Below are 12,839 nucleotides of genomic sequence, written 5' to 3'. Positions count from 1 at the left end.
AGAGAAATTGAATTTTGGAAACATTATAATATAGCGTGACAACCATAAATACAATGGGAAAAGTAGAAAAGAATAAGGGCTTTTTGATCTAAAACCTTTGTCAGAGAGGGAGAGTATATTGTACATTTAAGTGTCAAAACAGTGAATACAGTAAGTAATGTGCTTTATCACGCTGCTCCCTTCCATCCAATTTCCTTTCCCCCACTCCCAACTCTTTTCATCCAAATCTCTTTTTGCCTTCATTGCTGGGTTACTCCCAGTTATTCATCTCTCATTTTACATTTTTTGATGGGCCTCTGCCCTCTCTCTGATGACCCCTTGTGCTGTGACATCTTCCTAGGGAAAAATCAGACAAGACTACATTGTTTTGTATGACCAGGTATCTACACAATTCCTGCCCTCACCCAATGTTTTGGGATAAATTTGCCAAGTCATAGTGACCACTGCCATTATCTTTTATCCTTACCTTTTGAATGAATTTGATTTACTTACCTTTTGTTTCTTCCTTTGCTTTCTGTGTTGCTAAATCTGCCAGCCAGTGCAAAGCAGAGGATGGTGGTGTTGTTTCAGGGCAGAGTGGCCTGCTGGTCTTTGTCTCACTACTGCTACTTGATGCATCAGTTTTCAGTGCCTCCTCACCCCTACTGTCCAGAGCGTCAGGCTTGAGTAACAGGTCAGACTCTGGTGTTGTCACCCCTGTTGTCCCTCCTCCACTGGAGAAGGGAGTTTCACTTCCAGAAGAGGAAGCACTGGGATTTATACTGGGAAGCTGAAATATATATAATCATCAATTGTACTTAAAATACTTGTGAAAGGAAAATAGATGAACTCCAGAATAACAGAGGATACCTAAAAGTGTTGCTAGTGTATCCTAATTGCTATAGGCTAATTTAAAAATGCACTTCACTTTTCATACTGTTTTAATACTTCAACCTTATTAAAATTATAAACATTTCTGTGGACAACTTCATGCTTTACTTTCTTTTTACCTACCTACTCTTCCCTCTGCAATTTCATTTCTATGCTTTTATTATGGCTGTGTTATTCATTCTGAAAGCATCTTAGAATAAGATTACTCCAACTTTAGGATTTTTTTATTACACCAGGATTACTGGGAATAGTTTATAGTATGACAATACCAGACAAATGAATCAGTCCCTATCACCAAGCTTGAAAATGATGATGCCACAGATGGGATTGTGCTTGGCTTGTGCAATGTTGGCTGAACAGACCAATGGAAGTTATATACACAAAGACTTGAATCATGACATTGCAATCTTGACTCTAGATCAAAGGTGTTTTAATACTGAAACATTTAAAAATGAAGGAAGAGAAACTAGGAAGTCACTGCAAAATTTCTAAAGCATTCATTGGTTTCTAGCAGATGAGCCAGAACAACTTTTGGGTCTGTTTCCAGATAAATCTTTCATTATCTTAATAGTAGGTTGGGGACAAGAAGAATCAAGTTAGGTTGTCCCCATACATGAGGACCTCAACAAACACCTATATTCCAAAATTGCTTTAGAACATATAACTTGTTGTTTGTCTTGGATTTGTTAAGAGAACCAATGATATCATGGTGATGTCACTACTTGCTCATCAATTGGATTTAAGTAAGGCAGTGCTATACAAAATCATCAGTTTCACTCTGTCTCATCAAAGTTCAGTGACAGGACAAAAACTGAGACAATGGCAATGGTCCAGGATGCAGGGGATGACCTTGGTGCCTTTGATGCCTGAACAAGCTTTAAGGACTCCATGGGGAATACTTCAGCTGACACAGTTTACAGTTAATCTATAAGTAAGTAGATTCCTGATTTGCTTACCTGTGAAATCCCATTAGTGACAGCAGGTCTCAATACAGATTTATTCTGACGACTAATGCAAGGACAGTTGGCTTTAATTCCCCACTTGCCCCGGGCTGCATGTACCATATCTCCAATATTGTAAAGAGCTGGAAATAAAAGTGAAATGTGATTTGCCTGAAAAACATTTGAGAGAGAGGCCAAGGAGAGGAACTTTTGGGAATTCTCTATATGCTAGAGATCTTTAGACATAGGATAGATCTGTCAACTTGGAGAATTCAGAAAATTAATTACCAACTCAACATGAGAATTACTATCCCTAATTCGAAAGTATTCTTTCACTATAAATATTTCTGAATACAATGAGATTGTCATCTAAATGCCAAACAGTTAAGTAAAAGGAAATGCAGGGAATAGATCTCTGAATTCACTTTTACTTATAACACGTATACTTCAAAATATAAGCTTAAACATAGAGAACCTAATAGAGGAAACTCAAAAATTAAACGTCTATCAAGACCCAGTCACAAGTATCTATTAATACTACTTGGATGGGGCCTTCATATGTCACAATCAAAGCATTACATTTTCAGTTACATTTTCCCTAAACAAACAGGGATAGATTTTCAAATTTTAAAGAATCAGTACAAGGTATAACCTATATCAGACTGCTTGATGTCTTGGGAGGGGAGTGAGTAGGGAGGCAGAAACATCTGAAACTCAAAATCTTTAAGAATGAATGTTGAAAACTACGTTTACACATAAATGGGGGAAAAAAGTACTATTAAGTGCAAAAGGAAAAATAAAGCCTCAGGATAGAAGGCGTAAGATCATTATTAACATTATTACTATTCATTTTTTTTTAAACTATAATTTTCAAAGACCTGTGCTGCAAATGTCAAAACGTCACTAATCTGAAATATCCAGCTGAGGCACCCCCTGTGCAGGGTAAGATTTACCTGTGCCAGGGATGATTTGTGTAGGCATGAGATTCTCTGGTTCATGTGACTGCCCCTTTGCACATTTTAACCAAGAGAAAACCTCTTCATCACCAATCTCTTCAGTCTCTGAAATGGGAAGAGTCTTGATTTAGTTTTTTTCTGGATATATTTCCTATCTTAGATTAACGATATCCCTTAACTCCTTTTTCTAAGTCAATAGTTACCCCCTTCAGATTCTCAGAGTTTTTCTACAAAGAATGTCTGCGACACCAGGCAATACTGAAGAAAACAGGGAAGCAGGTGTGAAGATGTTCTTGGCATATGGCCTAGGCAACCAAGAATGAAAAGCACAGGAAGAACACATTTTCTTGGTTTGGTAAAGTGGTAAAGAATTATTCTGGAAAGAATACTAGCTGAGGAGTAAGTGGATATAAGTTCCATTCCCCCCTCTGCCACATACCACCCCTACTGACACCAAACAAGCCATATCCTCACTCTCTGCTAGGGTTTCCTCAACTATAAAATGAGAGGATTAGCAAGAATGGCATTTGAGGTCCCTTCAAAGTCTGGTTCATGATCCTGTGATATGAGTAGGCTGCAGAGTTTAACCAATTACTGAGGCACATGATAATTTTCTTGTTTCCTCATTCCCTGGTCCTGAAACCTCAACTCATTTTATCCCTAAAAGATTCCAGCAGAACTTTCCTGTGTTCTTTTTCAAAAAAGGAAGGGGAAAAGTCACTTACCACTGCGTGGACGACTCTTTCTAAGTCGGTAACAATCCAGACAGACTCCAAATCCACATTTGCGACAAACCCAATGGATATTGAAGAGGGTTGTTTCACATACATCACACATTTCTCTGACACCACGTACTGCTCGTTTCCATGCCACTTTTTCTGGAAAAGATCAACAGGAAGGTAATTTATGGTTGTTGACCCAATAAACAGCAGCAACTCTTTGGCTCTCTATCTATCTAATCTGTTCAGGGTAAAAACCTTCCAATTCATAAAAATCAGGAGACACAAAAGGTACACTACGTCTTAAAATATGCTTATAAGTAGATTGTATGTAAAAAAATATCTGTACCAGATGTATCAAATGCTCATGATCATGCCAATATAAAAGAATAAAGGGATATGAAGGTACTGTAGCTTTTGAGGAATGAAAATCAAGAAGCCTTCCTTCAATCAGGCAAGGAAAGGTCATGATGTTGTTCCAAAGCAAAGTTTATCTTACTCTGAAAATAAAATGTGGCATCTTGTATACAGGATCACATAATGAATTCCTAATTCCTATTCAGACTGTAAGAATAACAAGTTAAGTGATATGCCTTGGTACCTAAGAGCACTTTAGATAAGGAAAAACAACAGAGCACCATCTTTTTGTTCAAATAAAACAAAATGTGGAGTGTAAAATTAACTTCATTAGCATCCAGATTGAAGGGATGGAATGTACTGGGTCTATTAGTTTTTAAAGGTCCTAAAACAAAAATTCTGAATTTAGCTTAGTTCCTTAGTTAAAAAGACTGCTATAAGTGGAAGTTTTTTCAAAAGTGAGGAAAAATTTCCTACACTCTAATAGTAATTATTCGAGCAGAAAAGAGGGAAGGAAAGGAAACATAAGTCCATCTACATAAAAGAAACAGGAGTTTCTTCAACTAGGTAATATGACTTATAAAAAAGCAAGACTTACGGTGTGGCTCTACCATCATCATGGCCTCCTTTTCTGACATAACGAGCTGGCAAAACTGGTCCCCAACATTGGCCAGTATGTATTTTGAGGTCTCCAGATCGATTCCTTCTGCAAGGGAGGAAGAGGGAATCCACAGATTCATGGCTTCTGGATCACTTTGCTGTGGACTCAAAAACCCTTCTACACGGAGGATGCCTTTCCGAGTAAAGATAAGCCTGTGAAGAAAAAAGTTAAGTCAAAAGCATGGCAGCCATAGCCAAGTAAAAATTCTCACTGAATTTGAAAATTTGACCTAAGTACTGGTCCTATCAATTAGATTCCTGATGTTCATTAATTCCTATCAATTCCAATGTTCCTTTGAGTGCTTCAAGTCCTCTGTTTTCTTTGTAATGAAGGAAAAATGTAATGGGGAAATAAGCAGCTACTCCACTCTATTTCTTGAGTGATGGTGAAGTTACATGGCTAAGGGGAATTTCTATTATTTGGTAAAGGCATGGGATCTTTCTAAGGCCTAGTGTAAATTCTCTGTAGTTCAGTGACATATTTACATTTGTTGAAAATAGCTTACAGGGGGCAGCTAGGTGGCGCAGTGGATAGAGCAACAGTCTGAATTCAGGAGGACCCGAGTTCAAATCGGCTCTCAGACACTTAACACTTCCTAACTGTGTGACCCTGGGCAAGTCACTTAATCCCAGCCTCAGAAAAAAAAAGAAAGAAAAGAAAAAAGAAAATAGCTTACAGCTTTTCTTTTTGAATCACAAGTCAAATTACTCTAAAGATAAAAAAAAAAAAAAAAAAAAAAAAAAAAAAAAAAAAAAGGGAGAGCAGCAGACCAAGAATATGGGATAGACTCATTCCCCTTAATTTAGCAATTTAAATAGGGAAACTAAACTGAGCTGGAGGGCTAATGGCTAATGCTCACAAACATTAGAACTTCAATCCTACAAAGGAAAAATCTGTAACTAAGTAATAACTGTGTGATGCAGTACCATCAAAGAATTAAAATGTCAAAGATATCCAATGTCAGGGCATCGAGGTGGTACAATGGATAGAGCATAAACCCTGAACTCAGGAGGACCTGATATCAAATCTGATCTCAGATACTTAACACTTCTTAGCAAGTCACTTAACCCAAACTGCCTCAGGAAAAAAAAAAAAAAAAGCCTATGTTAAAACTTTGGAATACTTCAGAATTCCAAGAGAATCTATCTTTTGAACTCTAAGAACTGTCAAAGAAGGAACCAAAAGCACTCAAACCTAATGGGATGGAGCTGGTCATTGGCACAGCAAAGTTCTTTTTTTTTTAATTTTAATTTTATTTTATAATTATAACTTTTTTTTTTTGACAGTACATGTGCATGGGTAATTTTTTACAACATTATCCCTTGCACTTACTTCTATTCAGATTTTTTCCCTTCCTCCCCCAACCCCCTCCCCCAGATGGCAGGCAGTCTTATACATGTTAAATATATTACAGTATATTCTAGATACAATATATGTGTGTAGAACCGAATTTCTTGTTGCACAGTAAGAATTGGATTCAGAAGGTAAAAATAACAGTTTACACTCATTTCCCAGTTTTCCTTTTTTGGATGTAGCTGATTCTGTCCATCATTAATCAATTGGAATTGGATTAGCTCTTCTCTATGTTGAAGATATCCACTTCCATCAGCATACATCCTCGTACAGTATCATTGTTGAAGTGTATAATGATCTTCTGGTTCTGCTCGTTTCACTTAGCATCAGTTGATGTAAGTCTCTCCAAGCCTCTCTGTATTTCTCCTGTTGGTCATTTCTTACAGAACAATAATATTCCATAACCTTCATATACCATAATTTACCCAACCATTCTCCAATTGATGGACATCCATTCATCTTCCAGCTTCTAGCCACTACAAAAAGGGCTGCCACAAACATTTTGGCACATTCAGGTCCCTTTCCCTTCTTTAGTATTTCCTTGGGATATAAGCCCAGTAGTAATATGGCTGGGTTAAAGGGGGCACAGCAAAGTTCTAAGTGAGGTATCTTCTTCTACCAGCACAGACTGGCATCTGCTCTGCAGTTTAATCATCTTAGAGCAGGAGTACTTAATTTGTCCATGAACTCTCATGGAGGAACTGTGAACTTAGATGGGAAAAACAAATTAAACTTTCATTTTTCACTAACTTCTATTTAACTGAAAATTCAGTATTTCTTTCAGTTATGAATAAAAAACCCTACTATTTCTGTAGGGAAGGTCACAAACTCCACTAGACTATCAAAGGAGTCCACAGCCCCAAAAGGCATAGCTGTGAAGGGACATACCCAAACTGAAATGGGACCGAATTTTAGTTGGTTGATCCTTTTTATTAGAACTTTCAATTTATAGAATTAAATAACTTTTTAGAAATTTTAAAACTGAGACCCAGGCTTAAACCCAAGATTCCTTACCATACAAAATACTGGGGGCAGCCGATTTCTTCACTGGATAATATGATATGATGCAAAGTATGGTGAACAATCTTGGCATCAGGTTTTGGCTCTTACTGGCACATACTTAATGTATATGCTTGGCTAAGTATCCTCTTTTTAAGCCTCATGTGTAAAATAGTACTGTTTGTAGTCTCTATCTTGCAGCACTGTTTACATGATCAGATGAAAAAGTACTCTGTAAACTTTAAATTTCAGTTATGGCACAAGCAGGACAGGTTATTTGTTTACAATCTTAGGATAAGAGAACAGGTAGAGTCTGGGAGTGAGGTGAAGATGTAAGGGATGTGGTGGAGAAAGGTGTCCAGAAAAGTACCTGCGGAAGTGAAAGAATCGGCAGGCCACAGTGGAATCATCTTGTTCTTGCTCTTTAAACTTTCGGTAGCGCTCCAGGCGGCACTCCCTACACTTATGGAGATGAGGCGCCACATTAATGCAGGACCCATCTTGGAGGAAAGGTTCTCCTGACTGTTTGAGCTTTCTCACCTTGCTCATGTCTTTTAGCACAGACTGGCCAACTGTGGTGGGAGAGAAGAGTGGAAAAAAACAGAAAACACTGGTCAAAACAGCCCAAAACAAAAGCTGGAACTTGACTATCAACTATTCTTTTCTCAAGGGACATCGCTCAATCTTCTTTTTGTCCAAAACAGCTGCTAGTTCCTATAGTCCCTTACTTGGTTTAATGCTTTTTAGTCTTAGTAAAAAAAGTATAACTTACCTGTCTATTTCCTCTTCAATTTGCTCACTCAAGAGGAAAGAGAGAGAGAAGGGACACAGCAACTAGAAACTGAGGACAGTAGAGAGCTAGGGAAAGGAGTTGTGCTGGCTAGTGTCCTACCATATTAGTTACTCCTCCCCAAAGATAGGATGGATATAAGAGACCAGGGATTCCAAAATATTAGTGGCACTTGACAATTATCTTAAGCACCTAAAATGTTGTGCTAAGTGACCCCAATCAATCCATGCTGTCAATATCTTAAACCCCATGAGCCTCACTAGAACCCCCCCTCCTCAATTAATAACACGTACTCTTCTCAGGTGAACCACAGCTCTTTAAATTATTAAAAAGCAAAAAAACCCAACAACAACTTTATACTATTCTTCATCAGAACTACTTATCACAGGAATATTTTCCTTCCAGGGCCAACGGTTCTAATATTTTAACTAAGGAAGCAGAGATGAAGGGCAGTTTAATTCTCTTCATATCTGCCTACAAAGGACTGCCTATAATCGGCTTTCTACCCACTATTACATTTTGTCTTTTAATCAAATCAGAATGATATGAAAAGTGCTTGGACACTGAGTCAAGAACCTTGTGCACATTATTGTGATTATCTCCAAATCATTGTAATTAAAGGCTTCAGCATAATACAAAAAGTATATGTAAAACCAATGGAGAATAGAATGGTAACCAACTAGTCTCCATTTTTCCTAAAAACAAAACAAAACAAAGGAAAATGTGCTCAAACTGAAGCAAGAGTGAAGGAAGCAGAGTATAAAGAAATATTTACTGATTAAAAAAACAAAACAAAACAACAATGGAACAGCATTTATAAGGATTACTGTCAAGAAAAATTGTAGGATTTACTTTTCTGGATGTTAAGGAAAGACAAGCTATTTAACTTTTATAGCTTAGATGAAATCTTGCCCAGAGACAAAGGAATGATTTAGGTTATAAACCATTCCCGTCAGATTCTCTGTGCTAATAGGGCAAAAAGCTCTGTATTAAGGATTTTTATATATGAGGGAATGTGCCAGGGCACAGAAAATCAATCCTGTGTATACCCTGGTAGCTCAGCTTGGCTCAGCACCATCACCTTTCAGAGGGGCTGTTCGAGGTCGGCCTTTAGGAGCCTGCTTCCCTCTTCCTTTTCCCAGTAACAGTTCAGCATTTCGCTCTCCATTGGGGCCCAGCTTTCCCATTAGGTGCTCGGGGATTCCCTTTAACCCAGCCTTGGCTTGCAGCTGCTCCTCAGAGTCACTCAGGTCTGACAGATCACTATTGGTGCTGGAATCTGAGTCCTGTTTAGATGTCATACTTCGCTCATCCAGTGAAAACCTTTTTACAGCTTCAAAAGGAGCTTTGTTATCATGTAAAAACTCTGTTGAGGAGAGAAAGCCAGTTGGGTGCCTGCCAAAGACATTGGTAAAGGTTTTCAAAAGGGGATTGTCCTGTTGCCCAGGTCCAACTGATGGCTTTTCCTCCGTTGGGCTGGAGGAGAGGGTGGGCATCTCAATAGGTTGTGAAAGACTGCTGGTGGGTGAATTAGAGCGGCCATTTCCCATGGCAGAGAGGCTTGGGACACCAGGAGGCACAGCTGAGCTAGGTGCACTAGAGCCTAGCTTGGAAGAATCAGTTGTGATGAAGAGAGATTTCTTCTTTGCTAAAGATGCTGAATCAGCAGAGGTGTGAGACTCTGGCCAGCTAGAAGCTGCTTTGAGTGCTCCAGTGGTAGCAGAAGTGGAGCCACCTGCTGTCTGAGATGTAAAACTACTGAAAGGACTGAGATCAGCTTTTTCTGCAAATGCCAGGAAAGGGTTGGATGGCTCTTCACGGGACAATTTAGGGGGCTGCAAAAATAGATTTTCATGATTCTCTGGGGCTCGGGTATTCAAGAGGCTCCTTGGGAAGGCTGGAGTGAGGGTAGGCATGGACTCTGCAGGCATCTTTCGATCCAGGGCACTGCCAGCCTTCGTATCTGCTGCCAGGGTAGGTTTGCCTTTACAAAGCCCAGAGCTCAGGCTCTCTAGGCTCTGTTTGAATGACTCCCGAGCAGAGGATTCATCAGATAAACTCTCTGAAATAGCTGTGAAGTAGTTACTTGAGGGCAAAGTCTGTGACATGCACTGAAAAAACAAGTTCTTTGAAAGATCAGAATCTTTCTGGGTTTCTGTAGTAGAACTGGAAGCAAAAGAAAACCCTAAAGGCTTGCTCTCTGTAGCCAAGACCCCATTGGACTGGGCTCTAACACTTCCAAAAGCCAAGGATTGGGAAGAACTTGAGAGAGATGCTCCAAATCCAGAAGAAGCCAAGAGGGAGTTTCTGGAATTCTGAAACAGGAGGGAACCATTATTTAGTGATTTTTAAAAGACTTACTTATTATAACTCCCCCAAATCTTTAACAGTTCCTTTCTTAGGCTTGGGAAATAATACCATCAAACATTCTATTACTATCCACTACCCACAATTCCATGGAGGTACAGCCATGGTATCCTGGTCACATGAGACACCAATTAATGGTGCATGGATGTTAGTCAACTGCCAAAGATGAGACAAGATGGGAATAATCAGTGCTAGAGGAGACAGAAAAAAAGACATACTAATGCTTTGCTGATATAGCTTTGAGGTGGTCCAATTTGGATTTACTCAAAGAAAGTAACTAAAATGTATGTAACTTTTTATACAGAGATTCTACTACTAGACATATGTGAAGAGATTCACACCAAAATATTATGGCAACACTTCTTACCATAAAAAACTGGAAACAAAGTAGATGCCCATTAACCAGGGAATGTTTAACAAACTGTGGTACATAAAAATAATGGAATTTTGCTATATTTTAAGAAATGTATCATGGATGAACTATTTATACACATCTTCCCCTCATCAGAATGTAAGCTCTTTGAGGTTAAGGGCAGTTTCTGCCTTTCTCTTTTGTTCACAATGCTTAGCATAGAGCCTGGTATATAGTAAGTATTTAATAACATGGCTGAAAATGTTTAATACAGAGAAGCAAAGGAAGATTGAGATGATCTGACAAAAAGCTACAGTAAAACAATATACACACCAAATAAAAAGAACATGACAATTTAAAATGAAAGACATGAAACTATAATGACTTAAGGCTTGTCCCTATAGATGAAGTATGAGATATACAAGAAGCTATATCCTCTCCCATCTTCTTTGCATGAGCTAGGGTCCATATGTGTAGAACACTGCATATAACATCAGATTCTGATGTGTTGATTAATTTTTCCATACTATTTTCCCCCCAGTTTTTTATTCTTTAAGTATCGGCTCTCTAGGAGGGAGGGAAACAGATAACAACATAAAATATAATTTTATTAAAAAGCATATGAATAGTATATTTAATGAAGTTATGCAGAAACAAGACAAAAATAATCATTTTGTAGCCTTCCCTCTGTAGCTGACCTGGTTGCCCATCACATACCGAAAAACATAAAGCTTAAGACTGAACTAAGACTTTTGCAACCCTTTGTATAATACTCAAAAGTAAGTAATTCTTCTAGGAAATTTAGGAAAGGGCTTTTTCCCTCACTATCCCATATGATTCATCAATTAAATCTGAAGCATACCAAATAATCCAGGGAACATTTACCTAAGGCAACTGTTTTAAAAGACTGTTAGAGAGGATAAAGTTATTGCGAACTGCCAAACTGTCTTGTTGGGAGGTAAGCTTAGTTCTGCAAAGAAATTATATGCTTGAGAAAAGTATTATTATTAATTGGAAACTCTCGGAGATTGTTTTGTTTTATTTCATTTTTTAAAGAATTTAACGAACTCTACTTATAAGTCCAGCCCTATAGTACGTGTTTGAACCTTGAGTCCACAAACATTCCAAATTACATTAGAAACTGTTTAAGCTGTCTCTCATTTATTTTGGGGAAAAATTTGTTTAGAGATACATGTCTCTTTAATATATACTTAATTAAAAAAAGTAAATTCAAACATTGGTATTTTACTTATGAAGAAACCAGTCCTGTGATATGAAAGATTTTAATCGTGACACATGAGAAAAAATAAATCACAAAATGTATGTGAAACTATGCCTGACAAGTAAAAATAGCTAAAAACAAATAAAAGGACAATTTTGGAAATGATGTCCAAAAAATGTGTTTAATATTTTGATATTCATAATTATAACCCATTGACATATTTTGGAAAAAAAAAAAAGTCTGAAGTTCATTTATAGTCTATTCCAGGGGTTCTCAAACTACGGCCCGAGGGCCAAATGCAGCCCGCTGGGTTATGGCAAATAGGCTGAGGGGTGGAGACAGACTGTGAGTTTTTGTTTTTACTATAGTCCGGCCCTCCAACTGTCTGAGGGACAAATGCAGCCCGCTGGGTTATGGCAAATAGGCTGAGGGGTGGAGACAGACTGTGAGTTTTTGTTTTTACTATAGTCTGGCCCTCCAACTGTCTGAGGGACAGTGAACTGGCTCCCTATTTAAAAAGTTTGAGGAACACTGGCCTATTCCATACTTGAAGAGAAATCTAACATTCCTAACAAGGGAGGAAGGGAAGGGAAAACACACACACACACACACACACACACACACACACACACACACACACACACACACACACTGTTTTCTAAGCGCCAGTCACTATGCTAAGTGCTTTTTACAAATATTATCTCTTTTGACCAATTCGACAGACAATTCATCATAGAATATGATTTAAAGTCTTGGAAAAGACCACAGAGGCCATCTACAACTTATTTTATAGATGAAGAAACTGAGGCCTAGAAACATTAAGTTACTTGCCCATGACCATAAAGGGACTAGGACTCTATTCAAGTTCTAAACCCAACCCAAACACTTTTTACTCCATGCTTCCCTCCTCCTTTTATATTGACATAAGGCTTAATTGTTAATTATTATTAGCAACTAATTTGTGACTAATATGAGCATTATTCTTTGAAATCAATCAGGGTTTCTCCTGCTTAATATCTCAGAACAGGGAAAAATTCAGGACAAGGATATTAAAATTTTTTTTTTTTGAGGACCATTTATGGTATAAATCAGATATTTGTATTCAGTTTGAGAGTAATTTGTGTATTCGTTAGCAATTGTATTGGGTATCAGCTATTTTAAAATTAAAATAAAACAATCATTCCCCAATGGTGTCACAAAATGTTTTCTCCTTCACTTACGGTTTGCCTGTAATCATTGACTTGAATCCCAT

General features: G+C 37.9%; 1 protein-coding gene across 1 annotated transcript in view; it reads right to left on the bottom strand.

The window, feature by feature from the left end:
- Positions 1 to 12,839, bottom strand: part of KDM3B (lysine demethylase 3B) — a 52,666-nt gene that overhangs the window by 9,406 nt on the left and 30,421 nt on the right. Inside the window, exons 8-14 of the mRNA XM_074291441.1 lie at positions 8,728 to 9,961; positions 7,227 to 7,428; positions 4,442 to 4,656; positions 3,493 to 3,645; positions 2,765 to 2,872; positions 1,827 to 1,954; positions 493 to 769 (exon numbers count right to left, since the gene is read on the bottom strand). Coding sequence (XP_074147542.1) covers positions 493 to 769; positions 1,827 to 1,954; positions 2,765 to 2,872; positions 3,493 to 3,645; positions 4,442 to 4,656; positions 7,227 to 7,428; positions 8,728 to 9,961 — 2,317 coding nt within the window. The remainder of the gene's footprint in view (positions 1 to 492; positions 770 to 1,826; positions 1,955 to 2,764; positions 2,873 to 3,492; positions 3,646 to 4,441; positions 4,657 to 7,226; positions 7,429 to 8,727; positions 9,962 to 12,839) is intronic.

Source organism: Sminthopsis crassicaudata, chromosome 2, assembly GCF_048593235.1.
Source record: "Sminthopsis crassicaudata isolate SCR6 chromosome 2, ASM4859323v1, whole genome shotgun sequence".
NCBI classification, from domain to species: Eukaryota; Metazoa; Chordata; class Mammalia; order Dasyuromorphia; family Dasyuridae; genus Sminthopsis; species Sminthopsis crassicaudata.
Note: the sequence above shows the minus strand (reverse complement) of the source record. Positions and strands in the feature narration are given on the sequence as shown.